Raw genomic sequence first — 26,438 nt, forward strand, 5'->3', positions numbered from 1 at the left:
CCATAAAAGAATAAACACTGTATGAAGTATAGTATTACACAAATGTGGGAATTTCATGTTTCTGTATACTTCACAGATATAACACAAGGTTAGTAGATTTTACCTTCCTACCTAGATTTAGCAAAATCCGTCTGACAACACCAATCTTCATGAGCCTTGCTTGCTTCTCTAAGAATAACGTCACAGTTTGCACATCCTTTGGATAGAAAGGGTTTCGGAAAATTCCAAAGATATAGACACTCTGAATTTCTCTAAGTATCCATAGTGTTATAAGTAATACCATCAAAATATAGCCAACAATAGCTTGGGGACTGTTTTTAGAAATCTGTGAGCAACAAGCAAAGTGATGCAGCAAAATACTTTCTAAAAGAGCCAAGACTAATATCATGATGTAGAAAAGGCATTCCTTCCAAGTAAGTTGTTTTTCTGAACCACTGGGTAAGGCCTTAGATTTGGTTCCAACTCTGTGTCTTGTTATACTGCATTTGAAGATAAAACCCATCTCACTCAGGTTAAGACTCAGTAGGAACCCAAGTCCAGTCATGAAAAGCACCACTCCAACAGTACTGGGAATGAAATACGACGTTATAGCTGTTCCAACAGAAACGATGAACATTATTAATAACCTGCAGAGAAGAAAGAAAATTTGCTTTAAAAGAAAAAAAATTCTTTATGAATATGTTACATATAACTTAAATATTTGAAATAATTACCGTGGATGGGTTGACATAGATGAGCCTCCAAGGCCAAACTCTAAAACCTGCTCCATTGCCCATAAGAAAAGTGCATCGGGCGGGGGCAGAGTGCCGAGTGCCCACAGAAAAGGTAAAAATATAAACAGAATGTGTAAAATCTGATTCATTTGTTCTAGAGCTGGTACATTTACCATAAACCTGCAGGAAAAAGAAAACAATTACATCATAAGAAATTATAGAAGAGGATCTTCCCAGGAAAAACAAAACAACACATACACCCCCTCCACCCCACACACCATCCTCCTATAAAGGACATTTACAGAAAGGTCCTAGTCCCAATTTACAAGAGCTCAACACACATAAATTGTGATTATTGTCCTTCCCCTATTTCAGGAACTACCCCTACTCAGTTGTGTCTAATTTTAACACTTAGAGAGTATGTGGATTCAAATGTGGAAAGAAGGATGATGTAATTAAAAATACTTTTCTAAGTAAAATTGAATTTAGGAATCTGTAAAACCGAACTGAGCCCAGAGAAAAAGTATTTCTCCCTTAAATGTCTAAACTACATTGGCTGAAATTCTATCAATGATGCTTTAGAGTATAAAATTTTTAAATGTAAAGTTGCAAGTAACTCTGAGAAAGCCAACACCTTACTACTGTTCACACATTAGTAGCTAGCAAAGAGAGGAAGCTCTTCCCTTTTTCCTTCTCTCTCCTACACTGTCTTGCTCCCACATTCCAGAATTTGAAGTCTGTATAGATAATATCAGAAGTTAGCAACCTTAGAGTTGAATGTGTCTCTGTGGCTTTGCCTGGAAACTTAACTATTAATAGCATTTATAATATTGTTTCTATTTTGTACACACAGTGGTAGGGACACAATTTCAAAAATTAGAGATGGCATCTCTTAAGTAAACAAACTGGTTCTTGACTCAACACTAACCAGTTAAATGTAACATCATTAAATGATTTTAAATAATTTAATAAGAGAAGAATAAACATTGCCAATACGTTACTAATTTTTTGGAATGAAGTTAACCAAACACCTTGTCTGGAAACCAACAATGTCATAGTACTTATGGAGTTCAAGAGATAACTTCCAAAAGAGAAAACTAAATCTCAACAAAATTTATAGCATAATTGTACTTGAATACCTGAGCTGCTAGACATCAAAGTCAAGGAAAAAGGCGACTTCTGAAATAATCACCACTTAAGTGTATGTTAACAATCCAGAAGCAAATGTATAGCAAGTATGGATATAATAATGACATAATGTGTTTCCTCACACACACCAGAACTATGCCAGCTAATGTACTGTCTCATAATGTATGTCCTTCAAATTTTTATAAGCAGAGAATGAACACAAGGTTAACAATGTGATGCTAAATTAGAAGACAATACTTTCTGTAGCATGGTTTTAAAATAAAATTCATTTCTTTCTGTGAAGAAAACACTGAAGAAGCAAAGAAAATCAAATCACACACAATAAGCCACAGGAGGTCAAGGAAAACATGTAGATTTGTATAGCTTTTTTTCTTTTTAAAGACAACACTTCTCTTGTTAACATATTCAAGGATAAGATAATTTGTGTAAAAATAATGTACTCAGGAAATATTTTACCCACATTCCATTTACTACCCAAATATTTTTGTTCTTAACGTAAATGATAAGCAATGGCACAGAAAAATATTTATACCCAAGGATATCATAAATAAATATAAGGATCTGTGACTGAAGTAACCAAACACTGGTTACTTTCCTGAGTATATTACTCAGCCCAATAGATGATTATTGTGGTTAATTCTTTTATATGAAAAAAATGTTTAAGTTCTAATTTTTCTGATAATGTAACAGGAACTTTGTACAGCAAAAAATCTAACCCTCGAGAAAAAACAGTTTGTTTTGAATAGAATACCCATAAAGATATTTCAACTTCTACACACTTGCTATGATCCACATGCCCAGAAATAAAGATATTTTTTTATAGTGGTTAAGATGATGTAAATATGCATCATCCATTCAAACAATTCCTTAGAGTCTATGAACAAAGCATTGTAGCTTTAACACTTATCTTTGATAAAACTGCACTGAAAGAGTCATTTAAGTTATTAACATACAACTGTACTGGGTAGAATAAAGAATGGGAAAAGAGAAAAAAATGACAACACTGTGGAACTCATCTCTTCAACGTTCACATTCTCTGAAATAAAATTAAAACACAATTTGATATATTTGACACTGTCCAAATTTGAACTATACATATTTCATATATTACCTATCTGCAGTATCATACCTACTGTATAAAGATCATTTTGATTCTTTATTAGTTTGTTAATCAGAAGCTAAAAATTTTCTAAAAGTGAAGTGTGAGGTAATTTTTCTACACAAAAATGTCATTTGAAAAAGTAGATTTGAATACTGCTTTTGTCTTTTTACAGTTAAAATTTTTCTTTGTAATTATCAAACTGTATATTAAATCCAACTACAATATAGTGAAAAACATTTTATGCTCTTTTATTTAGAAATGAGTAATGCATAAAGTCAAGGTAACCAAATTATAAATTAACTGTCTGAGATTTTCTTTTAATTGAAGAACCTAGGGCATCATTTTAGATGCAAAGATGTATTATAGCAGGTATATAATTTCTGATTTCAGAAACGGCAGTCATATAGTAACTTAATCTGTATTCTGAAAATAATAATCCTATAAACTTAAATCATTTAAAAGAGGTCAAATGTATATACATACATTTAAACTCAACTTTATTGCTAAATTTTCAAAATCAACCATTTAACTAATATATTTTATAGTTAGTAAATGGTAGTGGTACTAAGAAACCAATATAAATGAATTTCTCATAAAGTAATTCTCCCCTTGCACATTAAATTAGGGGAAGAACTACAAGGGTATTATAGTGTCCAATGGTCCGTAAATGTAGCACAATGAGAGGAGATTAAGAATTAAGAAATAGCAGACACCTAAGAATAGGTCAGTTTCAGTACACAAACTGGCTAAATATTTTGAAATGCCTTGTTTTATTTTGGGCTGCCATAACAAAATACCAGAGACTAGGAGGCTCAAACAATAGAAATTTCTCCCAGGTCTGGGAGCAGAAAGTATGAGATCAGAGTGCCTTCATGGTGGGTTTCTAGTGAGAACTGTCTTCCTGGCTTGCAGACAGCCAGCTTCTCAGTGCATCCTCACACGGCAGAGGGATCAGGGTCTCTGGTGTCTCTCCTTACAAGGGCTCTAATCCCATCAGACTCGGGCCAACCTGATGACCTAATCACCTCCCAAAGGCCCCATCTCCAAATACCATCACATGGGGGCTTAGAGCTTTAAACATACGGGAATACAAACATTCAGTCCATAACATGACAGTACATTTCTACCTAGATACTAAACTGAAAGAGAAAGCTGCAATCTAAAGAAACAGGGAAAGAAAAGTCAGATTTAGAAAAGGCAAGCAAAAGGGTTTATCAAACAATTTTGGAAATAATTTTCTATATAGTTATATAACAAAATTAGAAATAAATTATTCATCTTAAATGCACTCAATCTGTACATAATATTTATGTATATACATTTTTAATTCATTTTCTCCTCACAAAGTTCCATCTCTTTTCATAGGCTTCAGTCAGGCTATCTTACAGATTCATTGCTCCTTATTTAAGTGAAACACAGTACTGAAATTTTGCTTATTTTATCTTATAAAGGGTTTACTTTTACTCTTCAATAAGATTTAATTACTGCTTTAGTATTATGTTTAACAGCGATTAGTCCTAAGAGATTAATCATCGAAACAACCTACCCCCAATGGTTTGGTCATGATGACTTCCAATTCACAGATTCATTTTTTTTTAAATACTATGGCTCTTATTATATATGCTTAAAAACAAAGCAAGTTATTTCATATTTGATAGCTTATTACCTGTGTGCAAGATCTACAGAAACAAAGAAAAATATATAAAGAGGTCTCATAAGAGGAGTGATTTCGTAAGTATCCTGGGTTTGGAAAGTTGCAGTCTCTATAGCCGTATTTACAATTAATGAATATTCTCCTGTACATAATGTTATCCATCCAAAAAAAACCAGTACAATAGTGCCTCCTGCACTGCCATACAGCAAGGTTATTCTTTTCGGGAGCAGATACCACGTTCCAAGACCACACACTAACCCAGCAAGAACAGAATGAAAAACCGTATTGGCTATATATTTCTTGCCAGGAATTAGAAATTTGATAGTCTCAGCACCAGCACAACTTGTAAATTCATGTTCATCTTCCTCTGCTAAGATATCTGTGGTTAGTATTCTTTCTACCATCACTGATTTGTTTCTGGCGTATAAACTTGTGAACTGGATGACAAATGCAGTGAAAAGCATTAGTCCACCTGAGAGTGCTGCTGTGTAATAATCTTCCAGGATGCCTAACTGGTACAAAAGAGTTCCTATTCCACCCAAAGCACATGGCATCAGAAAAAGGATAATTTGATTAACATAGATGTAAGGAGGGGCATAATAGCCTAATTTGAGTCGTGGGCCTCCAAGAACAGTCTGTGGAAAGCGCTTCAGAAAGAAGTCCTTTTTGTAATCATTCAGCAGAGGCACATCTGGACTCATCCTTCTCGCTCAGGATTATTCTGAAAGCACATCCTTTTCTGTAACACAGCAGTCTCTAAAAAACAAAGGAAAAAAGTCATTATTTGAAAATGTCATACTTAAAACATGGCGGGGGTGGAACCCCACATTTCTATTTTATCTCCTTAGTTCCTTCAAAGTCAGGACTTATAACTTTACTTCTCTAGCTCCTCCCCATTACTTGACACATACTTGACACTAAACAAAGAACTGCTAAATTGTTTTTTATTTGAAAAAAAAAGTATATCCATTATTAAGTTATCAAGAACTTAATCTTTGGAAGTAGATTTTAAGTTAACTCATATTTTTAGATTTTGAAGACAAAGTAAAGTTCAAAAACCAATACTTTCAACTCACATCTGCCAGTGGTTTAACATTTCCTGAGAGCTTTTGTTATTTGTTTAATTTTTTCCTCTACTATGTGGTTCAGCAAACTTTTTCTGTAAAGGGCCAAAAGTAAATATTTCAGGCTTTGTGGACCATGTGGTCTCTGTTACAATGACTCAACTCTGCTGTTGTAGCAGAAAAGCAGCCATAGATAATAGATGTAACATAATCTATTACATCCAACATAAATGGATGTAAGTGGTTGTGCTCCAATAAAACTTTATATTTACCCAAACAGGCTGTGGACCAGATGTAGCCTGTAGGTCATAGTTTACTAACCCCTGTCCTAGAAAATAGGGGTATTCTCTATAATTCCCTTGAATTACAATGGGCATAGAAGTGGAAAACAAATAGGAATACTAGGTGTTAGTCACATCACTTAGTTATAATAAATTTAGGATTTTCCAATAATTTAAAAAGTCAAATCCTGTTAAAATAGTATCATTTCAATAAAAAGCGATTGGCAGCTCAACATGTAGTACAATGAACTGGACAATGAACTGGAAATCAAAAGACTTCAGGTGTCAGAGTAATTCTTATTATTAGCTATATTACCATAGGCAAACCTCTTCATGATTCAAATTTCAGTTTCTTTCCATTGTCACTTTCCAAAAAAAATCTGCCAGCACTAGGGAAGCATTTGAAACAATAGCAGGACCTGTACATGGTTTAGTCTAGATTATTTTAATTTAAAGTCTACAAAAATCTAAGAATCAAGTAATATGGATTCTCTACTTTTCCTTTTCCTGGGATATACTCAGTAGCTTATTCTGAAAAATAGCTGCTTGACACAAAGTCAGCTAGCAAAGTATTACCTCAGGGATATACTCGGCTAGAAAAGAAAAATTATGTTTAAAGCCATCTTCATATAGACCAATGGAATAGACTAGAGAGCCCAGAAATAAACCCTCACGTATATGGTCAAATATTTGACAAGGGTGCCAAGACCATTCAGTGGGGGAAAGCACAGTCTTAGCAGCAAATTGTGCTGGGCAAACCGGGTATCCACATGTAAAAGAATGAAGTCAGACTCTACCTAATACCATATACAAAAATTACCTCAACATGGATCAAAAGACCTAAATGTAAGACCTAAAACAATAAAACTCTTAGAAGAAAACACAAGACAAAAGCTTCCAAGATTGAATTTGGCAATGACTTCTTGGATATGACACCAAATGTACAGGTAGCAAAAGAAAAAATAGACAAATTGGACTTCATAAAAATTAAAAAATGGTGTGCATCACAAGACACTACCAACAGCATGAAAAGACAACCCACAGAATGGGAGAAAATGTTTGCATATCGTACACCTGATAAGGGATTAATATCCAAAATATATGGAGAACTCCTAAAACTCAACAACAAAAAAACAAACAACCCAATTCAAAAATGGGCAATGGACTTAAATAGACATTTCTCCAAAGATGTAAAAATTCCAATAAGCAAATGAAAAGATGCTCAACATCACTAATCATTAGGGAAATGAAAATCAAAACTATAATGAAATAATACCTCATACCCATTAGAATGGCTACTATCAAAAAAACAAAAAACAAGTACTGGCGAGGAGCCGGAAAAATTGGAACCCTTGTCCACTGTTGGTAGGAATGTAAATGGTACATCCTCTGTGGAAAATACTATGGTGGTTCTTCAAAAAATTAAAAATTGAATTACTATATGACCTAGGAATCCCACTTCTGGATATATACCCCAAAGAATTGAAAGCAGGGTCTCAGAGATATTTGTATATCCATGTTCATAGCAGCATTATTCACAATAACTAAACTGTGGAAGCAACCCAAATGTCCATTGAAGGATCAATGGATAAACAAAATGTAGTATATACTTACAAGGGAATATTATCCAGCCTTAAAAAAGGAAGGAAATCCTGAAATATGCTACAACATGGATGCACCTTCAGCATATAATGCTAAGTGAAATAAGCCAATCACAATAAGACAAATACTGTATGATTGTATTTGAATAATTAAAATCCTAGATAGATAGTAGAATGGTGGTTAGCATGGGCTGGAGGGAGAGGAGAATGGGGAGTTATTATTTAATGGATATAGAGTTTTACAAGATGGAAAAAGAGTCATGGGGATGGATGGCTGATAAGTGGTATTAAGTATGTGATAATGTACTTAATACCACAGAACTGTACACTTAAAATGATTAAGATGGTAAACTTTGTTATCCGTATTTTTACCATGAACAAAAAACTTAAAGCCATTATAAAATAGCCTTTCTTCCAGTCAGTTTAAAATAGTCTTTCGGCATGTCAGTTCTATCCAAACAAAATCAGCCCTAGAGAGAGCTTTTGGGCATCACAGAAGATTTTGGGGTGACCATTAAGAATTACTGCCTTAGAACACCTCTTGTTATACTGTTAACAAGTTCTTAAACTGTGAACATTTATTGTCTTGTATTTCCAAGCCATTGGTCTAGGTTCTCACAGCTTTTACTCACATGACAGTCCTCTAGTAAATACTCACAAAGGAGCAGAACCACAAGGCCAAATGGAACCTTAGTGGTTGACAGTTCAATCCCAGGGAATGAAGATTGCCTCCCTCCCCTCTGAACGAGCTTATCTCCTGTACTGATGTCAGGTTCAGTATACTGTATTGATATGATTGTTTTGTAGAAGCTATACGGTAAACAAAGGCACACTCCTGTGATTGGTGGTAAACATTCTGATTTCAATTATCTATGGAAGATGCCATCGGACAGGAAAATGAACTGGGATGGCTGGGGTTTTTGAAGAGGGTGGAAGTGCCTGAAATGCCCTGGGGTAGTTAGGAAAAGCTGGCCCCTCCTGCCCCACTTAGGCAAGTCAGGAACAAGGGTGACATGGCTTGCTTGGAAAGGAAACCAAAAACTGACGGGTACCTTATAAGCCAGATTATCTACTTGCTGCCTGTTACCACCCCTATTCTTTTAACTTTTAGTACGTCTGAGTCTTTTGTAAAGTTTAATTTAAATGTTCTTACCCATTAAAATACCTTGTGATTGTATTCCAAATAGAATATTGTGAAGATCTGTTGATGTGGAAACATGGAAAGATGCCCACAATATATTGAAAACCAAAACAAATACTGATGATTACATGTTTTTTTTTAAAGAGTACATACATTTGTGTGTATTCATTTGTGTAGTTTGTATTTGAGTAAAAAGATTCAGAAGGCATACACACTAGGCTGTTTGTGTATTTTACATACAACATTTTCACACCTCTTCAAATCACCAAATATCCTCAACTCTCAACCCCATGCCCTGCAAACACATCCTGCGCTTTTCATTCTGGGTGCCTCTGCTCAAGCCCTCTCCTTTGCCTAGATGTAAGCTACTCTCTTCCCTAATTAATAATCTTAGTCAACAATCAAGATTCAGTCTACTCCTTTCTGAAAATTTTGCAGAACACTTAGGCAAAATTGTGCCTCTCTTCTCTCTGTGTATCAAAAACATTGCTTGTTTATACTACTCACTTTGTAACATATATCAATTTACGGCATTTCTTGTATTGCTCACCTCTTCACATATTCTCTTCATATGTATTTTTTCTCTCAACTAATTTGTGGGTAGGGGCCAAATCTTGAGATACTTCTAATTCTCCATAATACTTAGTAAAATACCTTGGCATGGAATGGCATTGTTTAAATAATATGATTTAAGTTAGAAAACATTAAGTATTGCTGTTTAAAAGGGAGGTTGAGTTTTTACTGTTTTTGAAATCTTCCAGCACAACTTGCCCCACTCCAAATAGTAAACCCATGAATTCTTTATTCCCAGTTTTTAATTGTTTGCAAAGTATCTTCACTTATTTTTTATTATGGAATAAATAATGGTATCTACTGATAGTATTATTGTCTCAGAGAAGATTTTGCATAGAGCAATATATCCCGAAGCAGTATAGGAGCAGCATGGGCCTGAGGGATAAACATGGCTGAGTTTCTCCCATGGAGAAGGAAATGGCTGGAGAATTTTAACATGTCAGAAGTCCAATTTTAATTTGTTCCCTGTCCGATGCTACACTTTAATTTTCTTCATTGTAAGTAAGGATGGAGGAGCTAGTTCATACCAGGAGAGAAAGGCCGAGGTAGAACAGAGGCACAAGAGGCAAAATAAGGCAGGAGCAATCAGTAATGAAGTGAGAGCAGACCAAGAAGTATGAGGAGAATGTAAGTTCCCTCAAGAAGCCTTAGAAGCATGGGGAAGGGCACTGGGGTAGTGACTTAAGTTATTTTAATGGGGTATTAAAAGAAAGGCTGAAGGACACAGGATTACTTGCCCTACAGAATGTTTCTTGAAAAGCAGTCTATGGTCAAAGAAGTTTGAGAACTTATACACTAGATTATCATCTTGAAGAGTCACAAAGGGTATCAGTAAAGATTTTGAGACATCTTTGAAGTTAAGAATAAAACCATAGCAAACCTGCTTAAAGTGGATCATTTGAGTTTTCCAAACTTATTTGACCATGGTACTCATTTTTCCCCACAATATCCAATAATAGATCATGTGTCTATACACGTTTTATGGAAACTACTTTGAGAAATATTGGTCTGGGCTTCAAACAGGATCTTACTAAGCCAAGGAGAATTAAAAAGATAAATACCTACCAGTCAAGGAGGAAAGTCACGAACAAAGGTACACAAGGAAAAAAATTATGAGGGAAATTTGACAGGTAGCAAGTACATCAGGTTGCTGAAAGAGTAATTTAAAGTATGGGTATTTTTTCCTAATATCTTAAGGATAAAAAAGGGTTACATGACAAATGCTGGAAATTCATTAAAGCAAAACTTATGATAAATTGGTATTGTTTGACTTTTAATTACAGATCCTGGAGTATTTAAAAAATATTTTGTTTGTAGGAAACAACATAGAGAGATCTTCTAAATCCTAATTGGATTACTATCATGGAAAATAAAACCAGAATAGCTAAAACTTAATCCCTGAATGAGAATTTGCCATATTCTTTGGAAGACTGTTAATTCCTGGACAGATTGATGCATTTATATGGCTGCTACCTCCATGTTAAAATGAAAAACGGCTCAAGGCTTAAGGGGGAAAAAGCTGTGAAAAAACAGGTTAAGTGATAAAGATGGCATTAGAACACTAATTTAGGCCATATACTTTCTTTATATAGTTCTCTGAAAGTGTGAAAACAAAACCACCATAGAAATGTTACTGTATTTGGAATTTGGGCCACGTTTCTTATGGATTATCCAAAAGGGTATGAAACAGAGATCAATTCGGCAGTGTACTAGGAGGGAATTCTTAGATACCAAAACTTTAACTTGGCAATCACGCAAGACACCAGTATGAAAATCCCCTAAAAGAAAGAAAGGAATCACAAAAAGTGGCATTTTTTTTTTTGGACTTTACTATAGTTGTAGTTTCCTAAGTTTGGCAAATAGAATTCTTAGGAATAGAAGTTTTAGCAATTGTTTGATTTTTGTTTAGCAAAAATTACTTTTAAAACATCTATCTTATTTTTATTGATTATTTCATTCATTGAATACATATTTTTTCTATTCTATTAGATTTAGATTTTTTTTTTTTATGCTGAGAACACTTAACATGAGATCTACACTCTTAACAAAATTTAAAGTATACAATAGAGTACTGTGAACTAGCAACACAAGGTGGTACAGATTTCTAGAATTATTCATCTTGTGTAACCGAAACTTTATACTTGTTAAACAACAACTCTCCATTTCTTCTTCCCCTAATGCCCTGGCAATCATCATTCTACTCTGTGTCAAGGAGTTTGACAATTTTAGATATCTCATATAAGTGGAATCATGCAGTATTCATCCTGTGACTTGCTTATTTCACTTAAAACTATAATGTTTTCAAGACTCATACATATTGTTCCATTTGACAAGGTTTTCTTTTTTTTAGGGCCAAATAATATCTGATTGTATGTGTATACCACTTTTTTTCTATCCACTCATCTGTTTAAAATTTTTTTTATTAAAATATAGGTGATATACAATATTATTTATATTAGTTTTAGGTGTACACCATAGTCATTCAACATTTCTATACCTAAAGAAGTCATCACCATGATAAGTCCAGTAACAATTTGATACCATACCACACTATCACAATATTATTAACTATATTCCCTATGCTGTACATTACATCCCCTTCACTTATTTGTTTTATACCTGGAAATTTGACCTCTTATTCCCCTTCACCTCAGCCCCTTTAAAAATTTTTTCAATTACAGTTGACATTCAATATTATTTTATATTAGTTTCAGGTACACAGCATAGTGGTTAGACATTTATGTAATTTACAAAGTGATCCACCTGACTAGGTGTCCCAGAGGTCCCTTAAATTATACTCATCTTGACTAGTACCCAACTGGTACTGTACATAGTTATTACCATATTATTGACTATATTCCCTGTGCTTTACTTTACATCCCCATGACTATTTTGTAACTACCAATTTGTACTTAATCCCTTCCCCTTTTTTCACCCACCCGTAACCCCCTCCCATCTGGCAACCATCAAAATGTTCTGTGTATCTATGAGTTTGTTCATTTATCTTGTTCTTTAGATTCTACATATAAGCAAAATCACGTGGCATCTGTCTTTCTCTATCTGACATGCTCCAGTCAGCACAATACCCTCCATGTCCATCCATGTCCACAGATGACAAAAACCCATTCATTCCCTTCCATGGCTAAGCAATATTACATTGTGTATATGTACCACCTGTTCTTTATCAATTCAATCCAGCGATGAATTGATAATGCTGCAATGAACATATGGATGCACATGTCCTCTTGAAGTAGCATTTTGGTTTTTTTTTCAGATAAATACCCAGAAGTGGAATTACTGGGTCCTTCTTTGTCTCGTTATAGTCTTTGTTTTAAAGTCTATTTTGTCTGGCAAAATATTGCTACCCAGTTTTTTGTTGGTTTTTTCATTTCCATTTTCATGAAATATAGTTTACCATCCCTTTACTTTCAGTCTGTTGTGTGCCTTTCGATCTAAAGTGAGTCTCTTGTAGGCAGCATATGTAAGGGTCTTGTTTTCTTATCCACTCAACCACGCTATCTTTTGATTGGAGCATTTAATTCATTTACATTTAAAATCAATACTGATAGATATGTAGTTATTGCCATTTTATTATTCAATTTTTTTGTTTTTTATATTTTGTCTTAAAGGAGTCTCTCTAAGATTCCTTTAACTCTGGTGGCGACGAATTCCTTAAGCTTTTTCTTGTCTGGGAAGCTCTTTATCTGTACTTTTATTTTAAATGATAGCCTTGCTGCATAGAGTACCCCTTGGTTGTAGGTCCTTGCATTTCAGCATTGAATATTTCATACCAATCCCTTCTGCAAAGTTTCTGTTTAGAAATCATCTGACAGTCTTATGGGAGCTCCCTTGTAGGTAACTACTTTTCTCTTTCAAGATTCTTTGTCTTTAACCTTTGGCATTTTAATTATGATGTGTCTTGGTGTGGGCCTCTTTGGGTTCATCTTCTTTGGGACTGTGTGTTCTTTCTGGGCTTGTATGTTTATTTCCTTTGCCAGGTTAGGGGAGTTTTCCATCATTATTTCTTCAAATAGGTTTTCAATTCCTTGCTCTCTCTCTTCTCCTTGTGGTACCCCTATGATGTGAATATTGGTATGCTTGATGTTGTCTTAGAGGTCCCTTAAACTATCCTCAGTTTTTTGGATTTTTTTCTTTTTGCTGTTGTTTGGGTGTTTTCTGCTACCTTATCTTCTAAATTGCTGATTCGATCCTCTGCTTCATCTAATCTGTTGATTCCCTCTAATATATTCTTCATTTCAGTTATTGTATTCTTTGTCCAGTTCTTTTTAATGTTTCCTATCTCCATTTTTATGTTTCCTATCACTTTGTTGAAGTTCTTCATGAGATCAATGAGCATCCTTATAACCAGTGTTTTGAACTCTGAGTCTGGTAGATTGCCTGTCTCCATTTTTAGTTTTTTCTGGAACTTTGTTCTGTTCTTTTATTTGGGACATGTTTGTCTCCCCATTTTGGCTGCCTCCCTGTGTTTGTTCCTATGTATTAGGTAGGGCTGTTATGTTGCATTCTTAGTAGAGTGGCCTTGTGTAGTAGGTATCCTGGGGGGCCCAATGGCCCAGTATCCCTGGTCACCTGAGTCAGGTGCTCTATGTGTGTCCCTTGTATGGGTTGTGTGTGCCCTTCTCTTGTAGTTGAGCTTTGGTTGCTATTTGCATGTCAATGGGAGTTGCTGCTGTGCAGGGTCTGACCCTATGGAGCAAGATTCGCTTTTGCAGGGCTCTGGTACTTGCCAAGCTTGCACTTTGGGTGTCATCCATGGTGGTGGCCGAGTAATGCTCAGGATGGTCTGAAACTACCCACTGGGTGCCAGCCCCAGGACCTCCTGGGAGGGGCCCCACTGAAGGCCAACTTTAGCTACAGCCTGTGCTCTGCCTGGGCCCACCTGGCATGAGCCACAATGTAATCCAAAGATGGCTGTTGCCCGGGCTGGGCTTGGAGGTGCCTCGAGAGGCAAAACCATGAACTAGGGATACCTGCCATTAGTGCCAGCCTTAGGGCTGCGCAGACAGAGGTATGGGACATGCTGAGGCCAAATGCTGCTTGTTTAGGTTTTGTGAACCTTTGAAAGATTTCAGGAAAGTGTGCAGAATGAGCCAAGACAGGCCATTTATATGGAAAAGCCACTGGGAGCTGCTTTGGTGTACCCCAAAGTTGGGTGGGGTCTAAGAGAATCAGGATGGGGCAAATGAAAGGTGTTAGCCAGGTTGATGGAAACTCAGATATGGCAGCTGCCTGTGTCTGCACATTGGGTTGGGGGAGGGCTCAAAAAAGAAACAATTGCTTATACCAGCTTCTCCATCTGGGAGAAAGTTGCCTCTCCAACCCTCGCTCTGAAGCCAGACAACTCAGTTCCTCCCCATATGTCCCTAGTGCCTTTTGAGCTGCTGCCCCAGTGCAAGTCCATCAGCAAGTGAGTCCATGGGTGGACCCTTTAAGTGGAGCACCTAAGACTGCAGTCACCCTTGTCTCACTCAGCCACAATCTCCCCTGGTTTTCACAGCCAGAAGTGATGAGGACTTATCTCCCCGGCACTGGAACCCTGGACTGGGGGGCCTGGTGTGAGCCTGGGATCCGTCACTCCTCTGAGGGGGACCTCCACAGCCAAGATTATCTCTCCCAGTTTTTGATGGTCACACGTAGGTGTGGGACTAGGTCATTCTGCATCTCTGCCCCTCCTACCAGTCTCCAGGAGGCTTCTTCTGTATGTCCTTAGTTGTAGGGCTTCAGTTCAGGTGATTCTCCATGATGATTGTTCTATAGTTTAGTTGTAATTTTGATGTGGTTGTGAGAGGAGGTAAGCATGGCATTTATTTACTCTGCCATCTTGACTGGACCCCTCCTAGCCATTCATCTGTTGATGGACACTTGTTTACTTCTAGTTTTTGGCTATTATGAATAATGCTGCATGAACATGGGGGTGCAAATATCTCTTTGAGATACTGATTTCCATTCTTTTGGATAAACATCCATAAGTGGAATTGTTGAGTCATATGACAGTTCTATTTTTAATTTTTTGAGGACCCTCCATACTGTTTTCCATAGTAGAAGCACCATTTTGCATTTCTACCACCAGCATAAGGGGCTCCAATTTCTCCACATCCTCGCCAACAGTTATCTCAACAAAAATAAATATATATATAAATTAATCATCCTAAGAGATGAGAGGTTATATTGAATCCAAACATATATACCGAGCACTTCCGCATTGTGCCTCAATTGTATTTTTGTTTACTTTCAGGAAGCTTACTATTGTCAAATTTTATTCAACTTTTTCTTTCTTATTTTAAATTTCTAAGAGCACTTCTTTAAACCCTGGATGTTCCTTTTTATAGAATCCTATTATTATTTCATGAATATGGTCTATATCTCTGAGAATACTTGTTACATGTATGTATATCTGTTTTCCAAACATCAGCACCTTTACTAGTTTGGAAAACAAAAAAACTTCACGTCTAGAAAAGAAACAAAATGGCCTCCAGCTAAGCACTCAAAAAGCAAGATATGAAACAACTTAATTCTCAGTTGCTCTGGATAAAAGAGCTCTGGATAAAAGTTGCTCTGTTACTATCAGAGCAATCCTAAAAAGTATGCACATATGGACTTTTTTCATAGCCAAGTACTAACTGTTGAGGGTACTAGTAGGAATCTAGAGATGCAAAGATAGCTACCCCTATAATTCTGAAAGTACTCTATGGGATCTTAACTTGAATGCATGCCATGGAAAAACAGCTAATTTCTGAAGGGCCTTTTGAAAGACATTTGGTCTTAAACATGAAAAATCCATTTCATGTTACAGTTTATCAATTATGAAATGAAAAGAAAAAGTCTTAAACAGAAAGAACAAGCACATCAATATCTCTTTGAATCTACAAAATAGTATTTATTCAAACTCAATATTTTGGAGGGTCTCTGAATCTAAGAGTTTTCTGTACATTTACCGGAATTGGTTTGTTGAGAGAAATATTATTAGATGGGAAGGGTGCTAGACATCTCAAAGGGTCTATTTATTGCAGGTATTGTCAATGCTTCAGAGGTGGAATGATGAGTTGGCTCTAGGATTCACCCTTTGGAAATGTACAACACTAGAATATGAACTGATAGCATTCCATTACTTATGGAAAACTAAGATGGTAGGAAATAGCCAAAGTTCACATCAGAGCATGATAAATGTACAGCAGGGCCAGCCAATACTTCTATTCCTACCTCAATCTACTCTTCTCATACCTCAAACATCTTACCCATTATAAATTCAAGTAGGTTAACATGCTTTTCTTTCAAAATCAAGTATTAGGTGAATAAACTATATACCACTCATATGAATTACCAGAAATAAATCCATTTATTTTACAGAAAAGAAAATGGAGAACCGGTAATATTAAGTGATTTAACCAATATACAATGTCAGTTGGTAGCAGACTGAGTTTTTCAATCACACCAAGCTATTGCTAAATGAAAGGGAATTTTATTTTGAGGATAGAGAAACAGAAGGCTAAGAGAAAGCGTTTTCAGGGAAAGGTGGGCCTGAGAGAAAACTACAGATTGTCAAAATGGGCAACTTTTGTTAGCTAAGCCAGTAAGAAGGCACTGTCACATAGGACTCCTTGGTAAGACATAAACACAAGTGGGAAAGTGTCTAAAAGAAAAGGTTCTCACTGTCAAAAAAGTGAAAAGCAACCCACAGAATGGGAGAAAATTTTTGCAATTTATATATATATGGGACTTTTATCTGGAATATATAAAAACTCTTACAACTCAATAATGAAAAAACAAGTAACTCAACTTAAAACTGGGCAAAGGATCTGAATAGACATTTTTCCAAAGATAATATACATATGCCAATAAGCCCCATGAGATGGTGCTCAATGTCATTACTCATTAGGGAAATGCAAATCAAAACCACAAGGAGATCCCACTTTAATCCACTTGACTGGCTATCAAATAGACAATAAAAAGTATTAGTGAGGTTGTGGAGAAATTAGAACCCTCAAGTGGTAATGTAAAATGGTGCAGCTGCTTTGGAAAACAGTCTGGCAGTTCCTCAAGAGGCTAAACATAGTGACCATATGACTTACCAATTCCATTCCTAGGTATTTACCCAAGAGAAATGAAAACATAAAAGTCTATACAAAAATTTGTACATGAACCGTCATGGCAGAAATATTATTAATAGCTAAAAAACAGAAACAACCCAAATGTCCAGCAAAGAATGAAATAAAATATGGCATATCCGTACAATAGAAGATCATTAGGCTATAAACAAGAGTGAAGTACTGATACATGTGACATGGGATGAACCTTGAAAACAGAATTCTAAGTGGACGAAGCCAATCACAAAGGCCACATATTGTATGATTCCATTTATACAAAATGTCCAAAAAGCGAATCTATAAAGGCAAAAAGTAGATTTGTGTTTGCTTATGGCTGGAGGGGATAATGAGAATGGGAGAGCAAGGGAGAGTGATTGTTTAAAGGTACAGGGCTTCTTTCTGGGGTGATGAAAATGTTCTAAATTTGACTGCACAGTTCCGTGACTATACTAAAACTCCCTGAATTGTACACTTTTGATGGGTGAATTGTATGAAATGTGAATCATATCTCAATAATTTTTTTTATTTTTAATTTTTCAATTACAGTTGACATTCAATATTATCTTATATTAGTACTATAAAACAAAAAAGGTCCCGACCTGGTATTTTCTGTGGCAGTTAATAACTAGTAGGCAGCTTTTTAAGTAGGAAATTTAAGAGTAGCTAATGTGTACCCCCAAAATGTAAATTACTGAAATGGCAATATCTGAACCTTGAATCTGGCTCTGGATGCTATCATAAAGATTTGGGGATTTAGTATGGTTGGCAGAGGACACGGAATGATATATAAAGGATGGTCTTTGCTCTAACTGCAGGAATGAGTTAACCAAAAACAAACAACAAACAAAAAAACACCTAATAATATACAGCAGAATAAGAGAAAAAATAATAATTGAGCAGATAATTCAGAGGTCTGATAAATAACTTCTGACGGAGCAGACTTCATGGAAGTAAACGCTCATCCTGGACAGACTTGTGGTGAGAGGGAGCAGATCAGTGGGTAAAGAGTAATTCATGTCCACGGTGCCATGAGTTGATGGATTTGGGGCAAATGTGGTTTAGTTAGAGATAAGGAGAGAAAAAGTCCTGTACTAAGGGCATACATAGTATGTGAACTTTATTGGGATAAAGGCCACCCCTAAATCAAGGCTCAAAAATAACATTTTCCATTTCACAAGTGTGTCTTAGAAACAAAATACTGTAAGTCAACAGGCTAAAATAGTCTTTCCTAAGAAAGTTAAAATCACACCGGATTGATGCCTCTGGCGACTTGAGGTCATCTTACGTCTTAAAATGTGCAATAAATGCACATAAAGGTTTTATAACAAAGAACGATAAATCTGTCGCAATTAAAACTGCAAGAGCAACGTGGCTGAGCAGCCTTGGAAATTAAAGCGACCAAGAAGTCCCCATGTGAGTGCCGGGGATCAAACGTACCTCTAGTCACCCGAGGGAAGAGGCAATACGAAGGCATCCCGGGAACTGCATTTTTGCAGGTAATCCCGGGTTGGGCGCTCCCGCAGGGAGGCTGCCTGCGATCCGGGCACGGAGGCAGAGAAGCTGTGGCGGCCTGGCAACCGGCTCAGCTCGATCGTGCCCAGGCACTTTCCGCGTTTCCATAGCTAACGTCAACTCTGGCAGCCGCCACCCGGCGCGGAACTAAGCGCGCGCTCGGGGGCGGGCCGGGCGCCGGACTCGCCACACCCCCGGCCTCCGCTGGCTTCTGGGTGCCTCCCTTCCCGCCGGCCAGGCGGGGCGGATCGGGAGAAGAGCTGCGCTTCGTCCTCTCCAGGCCTGGGCCAACACTTGCCTCGCGGAGGGCCGTGGGAGTCGCTCACGCCCTGGCTCCACCTTGGGCCCAGACGCTGCAGCAGCGACAAGGGGTCCCGACACCTAATCCTGAACTTTCACCCGGGCCGCACCCTTACGCAGGAGCGTCGTTGCCTTGGTGACGTGACGTTCCTCCGCAGGGTGGTGCTCTCGCGCAGATAGACGGCGCTGCGGTCGCCATTTTGCGAGTAGCAGGCCTTGGGTGGTCTGACTGCGGAGTGTGCATCTCCAACCACTCAGGGTCCTGCGACCCTCATTAATTAACCACACCCGCTCTGTGGCCGTCACCACCCAACATACCGAGGGTAATAAATATCTTTGAGTGATACTTCATACATCCTATTCAGCTTGGAAGATTTGGAATTGCATTTACCATGTTTCCCTGAAAATAAGACCTAGCTGGACAATCACCTCTAATACGTCTTATAAGCAAAAATTAATATAAGACCTGGTCTTATTTTTCTATTAGACCATGTCTTATATAACATATAAGACTGGGTCATACATTAATTTTTTTTCCAAAACATACATTAGTGCTGGTTGGCTGGCTAGGTCTTATTTTCCTGGAAACACGGGTAAGTGCGTGCTAAAGTCCCATTATTGCATCCCCCCCCCCCCATGAGTGGATTGTGACTGCATACTTAAATACAAAGAACCAAACTGTCCATCAATGAAACATGTTACTAAAGTGTCTGTTCATTAATAAAATAAGGTGAAGTTCCCATGTTCCAATTGGGGGGAAAAAAAAGTGGCGAACTGTTATTACTTAGCATCAATTTCAGATCCAGGAATCTTTACAGGGTGTCCACGAAGTCTCCAGTTTTGCTAGTTTAAAAGTTATCCATATGCCCTGTTCCTCCTACAACCTCCATTTTCCGTGATTTCATTTCTACCCTTATTCTGGACATCTTCTGGTTGGAAGTCTACCAGTAATCCTCAAGCACCTATCGCCTGAGAGTTTTAAATTGGTCTCAAATGATTTAGAGCGGGGGTGTCCATACTGCACCCGTGGGCCAACCGTGATCCATTTTTTCTTTAAATTTATTGGGGTGACAATTATTAGTAAAATTACATAGATTTCAGGTGTACAATTCTGTATTAATTACATCATCTCATGATCCATTTTTAATTGGCCTGCAGCAAATTCCAAAAATATATTTAGTTTACTTAAATAAACCAGGTGAGGCAATACATACTTCACCTTGAGTGAGTGGCCCGGCTGTTTGTATATTATATCGCATATGGCCCTTGGTGAAAAAAGTTGAAAAAAGTTTGGACACCCCTGATTTAGAGGCTCCTGTAAGGGATCTTTGAAGCCAATGTGTCAGTATCAAGGTACCCGCGGTTTCCCCTTGCGATTGATACCTTAGCAATTCTGCATACTTGGGACTTCTGAATGGCTTTGGATTTCCTTATCTCAAAGTTATACATGTGGTCTTTTTTTTTTTTTTCCTGGCTTTACTGGAAATGATGGCTTAGTTCTTTTAAGCTTTTAGGTTTTCAAACCATAATTGGAAAAACTTTTGTTTTAATATTAAAAGAAACCCAAGGCTTATAAAAAAGAAGATCCAACTCTAGCCAGAGGAAAAATGTAGTTTATTGAAAAAGTGGAAGAAAACCCACATGCAGTGTCAGTGATGTACATAGACTTGTCAGGGGCACAATTTAGAGATAGAACCTTTTATAGTTCGATATGAAGGGAAAATGTGCTCTTGGTCCATCCACAATATTGTCTACTCTTGGGAGAGACATATCCCCAGTCATCCTGGGTCAGAGTATCACACTAAACATCTCTGAAAAATCAGCTACTTGTAGGAAGTCAGTGTAGTGTGGTTAAGAGTAGAAGCTCTGGAGTCAGGAAGCCTGAGTTGGAACCCTGATACCACCGCTCACTACTTGTGTCATCTTTCAGCTACCTAATCTTTCTGTTGCTCACTTTCCATATCTTGTAAAAGAAAAGGGGGGGGGGGGCAGGGCCTAACAATGGAGACAGAACTTAACCCAGAGGGAGTTAAGGTAAATAGGATTAAATCAAATAACTAAACGGCTTAGTAAGGGACCTAACTGGCACAGCTTAAATGGTTAGTGAGTATGAGATATTATCCTTATGTAGAGAGCTGTGTATATATATGATGCCTGTGTGCATCACCTTGAATTACACATGACCCAACCAGAATGAACATTTTTGTTGTTGAAATACCTGCTGTAGATATTTGGTAGTTAAATTTCTCTTTTTTCCCAATATGTTTGTACTTTGCACTATCTTAGAATAAAATTAGTAAAGCTTATGGTACAATGCTTTTGGTTACTTTGTGTATAAAGTATTCATTCAACATTTATTGAAATATAGTGGATGCTATTTGCCAAGCACCACACTAATTGCTGTAGATACAAAGTCAAATAAAGTATGATCCCTATCCTCAAGGAATTTACCAAAATATCACTTGGGAGACCAACAAGGACATCAGTAGTTAGAGTGTGTGATAAACAGATATGTACTGGAGCTTAGAAACACAGAAGTGGGACCCATAAATCATTTTTGGAAAATTCAGATGACTGTAATTGAATTTTAAAAGACAAGTAGAGGTTAGCTGGATAAAGATGTAGGAGAGGAGGTGTTCCAGGTAGGGGTACATTCATACATTTAACAAATATTTAGGGCATTTATAGAGTAAGATACGTATATACCTTATTTAATCTTAACCTTATGAAGTAGGTCATTATTGTTCTCATTTCAAATATAAGGAGTCTGAGTTTTAGAAAAGTAAAATGATAAGATCTGGAATTGAGTACATCTGTACATCTCCAAAATCCATAATTTTTTGTCACCCTGCTGATTCACATAAAACGAAACTCTCCCCAAAATCTGGAGCTGCTGCTTCAGTCAGAGAAAATGTTTATCCAGGTATATTAAAGGCATACATGTTTTTGTGTAATGGTAATGCCCATTTTCAATTCATACCCAAGTTACTCCTCTCACCAGAAAGTAAAACAACAACAATAGCAACAACTGTAAAATCCTCACTCTGCTCCCTTGCCCACAGACTATTTACCAGAGGGCTCTGTAAATAACCATGCGGAGCTGCAGCACAGAATCTGATGAGTTAAAGAAGGCGTGAAATGGCCTCAGGGAATTAGGAAGCTGAATTTCCAGGGCAAGGCAGTAGATTGCTAAAATTTGGTAAAGGACTGGATTGGGGTGAAAGTGGGATATGGTGGTAAGGAGACTAAAGAAAAAAGATGAGCCCAACCTTCAAGCTGGGTAACCACTAAGTTTGAGGTACCCTAAAATAAGCAAGCACAGGAGGAAGACTAGTTTTGGGAAGAAAGATAATCTGCTTCGAGACATTATGTGTTACTTGTGGGTTATGTCCAGTTAGAAATAAAGGATTGGACCTTGGGGGAGAGGTCAAGGCATAGACATTTGCGAGTATTTTACATTAAAAAAAAAGTTGAAATCATAAGATTGGAAGAGAATACCAAGTTTTGGATATTAGTAGGCATGAAAAAAATAATCAAGAGAGAATAAAGGCATTGTAAAATAAAATAATCGACTTCTTACATGGCTTGTTGAAATTAATCTCATTGCTTTATACCACAGATACTGATATGCATATAAATGAATGGGCATGTGGTGGGTAGAAATTTTAGTATGTCCCAACATGTTCACAGGGATGTGGGTTGGGTGACATTGAATTATGAGGATATGAAAGATCTTATATGAAAGGGAGTGACCAATTGTTAATCACTAAGTTTCATACTGAAACTGCTTTAATATAGAAAAAAATTGCAGACCAGGTAAACATTCATACACAGAACCATCAAATAGTGTATAATGTAATCATAGCTTTGCCGTTAATTTGGTTTTAGATACAATTAAATACAATTTGTTGTAAAATACAATATATTTTCAATTATAATTCTGAAAAATTTACAGTAATTCCTGATGAGTGTAGGGTAAAAGGATAGAATTTCTCAGATTTTGGTTTTGATCAAGCATTTTGAATTTTCTTCCATAGCTATTAAAAAATTTTATTATTGTTTCACATCAATAACTTCACAGATTAGATTTTTAACTTTAGGAGTGTTTCAATTATTATTTTAGAAAGTTATCACCACTGGAAACATTTTGGTTTTTTTATTGAAGTATAGTTGGCATACAATATTATTAGTTTCGGGTGTACGATATAGTGATTTGACATATACTTTATGACGTGATCGCCATAAATCTAGTTGCCATCTGTCACTGATAGAAACTTATTTTGGATGTTTAAAAAGAGAACACAGAATTAGACTGAAAATTAATCAATTGGAATCTTTAAAAGGCTAGAGTTTCATTTTTTAAAAAGTATGTTAAATTTTGTAAAAGTTTGTGAATATAACTTCAATGAAAGATCAAATTTTAAGAGTAACCAAACTCTGTAAATATCCACAGGAATATTTACAGTTTGACTCTTTATAAAAATTTTTACACACAGATCTGAATTAATTACAATAATTCCCCTTTATTTTGGCACACCTAATTAGGAGTTGACTAGGCAGATTTCATAGTGTTTATCCTCAGTGCCCTATACTCGTTTTGGAATATCAATTAACCTCTTCTATTGACAGTATTATCAAGGATATGATATCTTCTGATTAGTAATATTAATATCTAAAGCTGTAATTGAAGTAGTAACCTCAAATAGGTGTCCTTTTCCTGGCATTTGCTCATTAATTTTCTTTGTTTATAAATGTACCCACTGTTTAGAATGTGTGAACATTATCTTCACTGTCCTATAGATGAATATATAAGGAAATTCGATGAACATGTTGCCTGATAAAATTTCTGTTTGAAGTTGTAATTACGAATGTGGGGGTAGGGAAGAGAGAGAGGTTTTGCCTAAGGTAGTGGAAAGCTTATACACCCTCTTAAAATCTTTGCAGGCTCATGGATACTATGCTGTTGAGTGGAAAAGTCCACACTGGTTAGAATTATTTCCTACAGCCTACATTATGATTATCTCTTCAGGTTAATATATTTAAAAATATGAAAACTAGAGGTTACTCACAGAGAAATATTTAGGGAAAATGAAACAACATTTGGTAAATAAAATTTATACATAAAATGTAAATAACAACAACAATATCAACAATAACAATTGTTGGTGGGATGGTATTTTGGAGGTACATTTTGAAACTTAGTTTGGCTCTAACAAAATTTAAAATGCAGTTCCCTTTCACAAAAATTTCATCTCCAGTAGATTGTTGTTTTTATAATAGCACCTTTATCCAGAAAATAATTTAGAAAATAGAGTTGCTAGTTTCTACAAATAAATGATTACACTGTTAATGATTTTGTAGGGAGAGAGATACTATATTATTTTTTAATGCTATATTAAAGTTAAAATTTTAATAAGTTATTTGATATACCGCTAAATTTTGAACTCTGGTAATGAGAGATAGTTTAGAATGTGGACCACCTTTTTAATGCTTTATCAATAGGTATCCTTAAAGTTAGTTCATTTTATATTAAATGAGAGCATTTACTAAATTTATGTACATTCTCAAGATCATTAGGATTTCTAATGCTGCATGTTAAATCCTAAGTTTTAGTATAGTATGTAAAATATACATGCATTAATGTATTTATACAGATATGTATACATGTAAAATACTTGTACATTTACAAAGTACATGTTATATATAATACGCAAAATAAAATACATGGCAGTCTTATTTTATTGAACCAGCAATGACTAAGTATTAATGGAAGAAATTTTCATATGTGGCTTATCTTTAGCAATATAGTACAATAATTTTTAATAAAATGTATGCCAGTAATTAAAAATCATTTTTCCCAGAAATGCTTTATAGATTCTTAGTTTAAGTGAAAAACAGTGTACAGAGGTTAATATTAGAATAATTATTAATCCTACTGAATTTAAAACATTCTGTTATTTATGAATTTCAAGTCAAATATCAGATTCATGTTTTTGCATAGAAATTTTCCTCCTAAAAGACTTTGTAATTAGTAGAAAATGTATATCCCAGTAAAGAGCAGCATGCAAGAGAGATGCATTTACTTGTAGAGGTAACCATATATTAAGAAACAAACTATGGATATTTTTATTTGTGTTTTTTAATATAAAACTAGCTTATGGATTTCTTTTCCCTGTGAATTTTTTTCCTTATAACTTTTTCTCCTGGCAACAATAATGAATAAAATTTTAAAGAAAAGCTTTCTTTTAAGGACACAAATGCCCCGCCTAACACATGTAATAAAACCAAAGACTCATACTCTCAACTGAAAAAAATCAAATTAAAATACTGTATTCTGAATGACCCAATTCGTGTAGAGGCATACACTCTGAATTACACAATTCAGTATCCCTAGACAACTTGTTCCTGCATCATTGGTATACCCCAAAGTACTCTGGGCTAGAACATTGGCTGGCCTATGAAAACCTAAAAGTTACATTTACTCAAAAGGAAAAGACTTCCTTTGTTTATGTATGTCTCCTTTCCCCACTATGTTAATCAGAATTCATTAAGTACTAACAATTTACTTTCTGAGGGCTCTGTCTTTAAGGTCAATTAAATAAAAATGTTACAGCCAGTATTGTTAAGACTTCTGCTACACAATAGTCAAATTATTTTATGTTTAGTCTCTTTGATTAAAAGTAGTGGTCAAAGATGTTGAAGCCCTTAAAGGTGATTTTGAAAATGGAGAAGTGCAGGGACTACCCAGGCAGCAATCAGAAACAATTAGGAAAAATATACCAAATGCTTCATTCTTTCTCTAGGCTGCATGACAAATTACATTTAATATTTCAGGCTAGTTGAATTTTTAAAGTAAGGCCTGCAACTAAGCAATTTTCAAGACAGCTCCAATCAAAAGATACTGCTTAAAATTTTCTTATTGCTATAGAAATGAAAAGAGTGATTGTCTATGTTGATTAACTTGAAAATTGCTTGGAGGAGAATTTGACAGTTCTAGTAACATTTTCCTCATAATTTATAACCTGTGAAGAAGAATTAAACACTACATTGAATATCAGGATAGTTTAAAGCTTCCTTTTTATCTGATAATTTTATTTTACTTTAGCATAAAGAGGGGATCCTTGTAATATATATTTCTAAATGAATATATTTTATCATGATTCTTTAAAATTATTCTCAATTAGATCAAACAGAAAATAAATATATAGCATGATAAACATACCAAAGTATTTATTGATGCCTA

The 26,438-nt window shown here is 35.9% G+C and overlaps 1 protein-coding gene across 3 annotated transcripts in view; it reads right to left on the minus strand.

Annotated features, from left to right (window-relative positions):
- The window catches only part of PCNX4 (pecanex 4), a 37,616-nt gene extending 18,329 nt beyond the window's left edge, over positions 1-19,287 (minus strand). Inside the window, exons 1-4 of one of the 3 annotated variants that reach the window (XM_033109177.1) lie at positions 18,821-19,287; positions 4,631-5,374; positions 714-893; positions 508-626 (exon numbers count right to left, since the gene is read on the minus strand). In XM_033109177.1, coding sequence (XP_032965068.1) covers positions 508-626; positions 714-893; positions 4,631-5,319 — 988 coding nt within the window. In that variant the 5' untranslated portion in view covers positions 5,320-5,374; positions 18,821-19,287. Of the gene's footprint in view, positions 1-111; positions 627-713; positions 894-4,510; positions 5,375-18,820 lie in introns of those variants that run through there. The other 2 variants (XM_033109176.1, XM_033109179.1) reach the window with 2 other exon arrangements.
- Between the last annotated feature and the right edge of the window lie 7,151 nt (positions 19,288-26,438).

This window comes from Rhinolophus ferrumequinum, chromosome 6 (genome assembly GCF_004115265.2).
Source record: "Rhinolophus ferrumequinum isolate MPI-CBG mRhiFer1 chromosome 6, mRhiFer1_v1.p, whole genome shotgun sequence".
Classification (NCBI taxonomy): Eukaryota; Metazoa; Chordata; class Mammalia; order Chiroptera; family Rhinolophidae; genus Rhinolophus; species Rhinolophus ferrumequinum.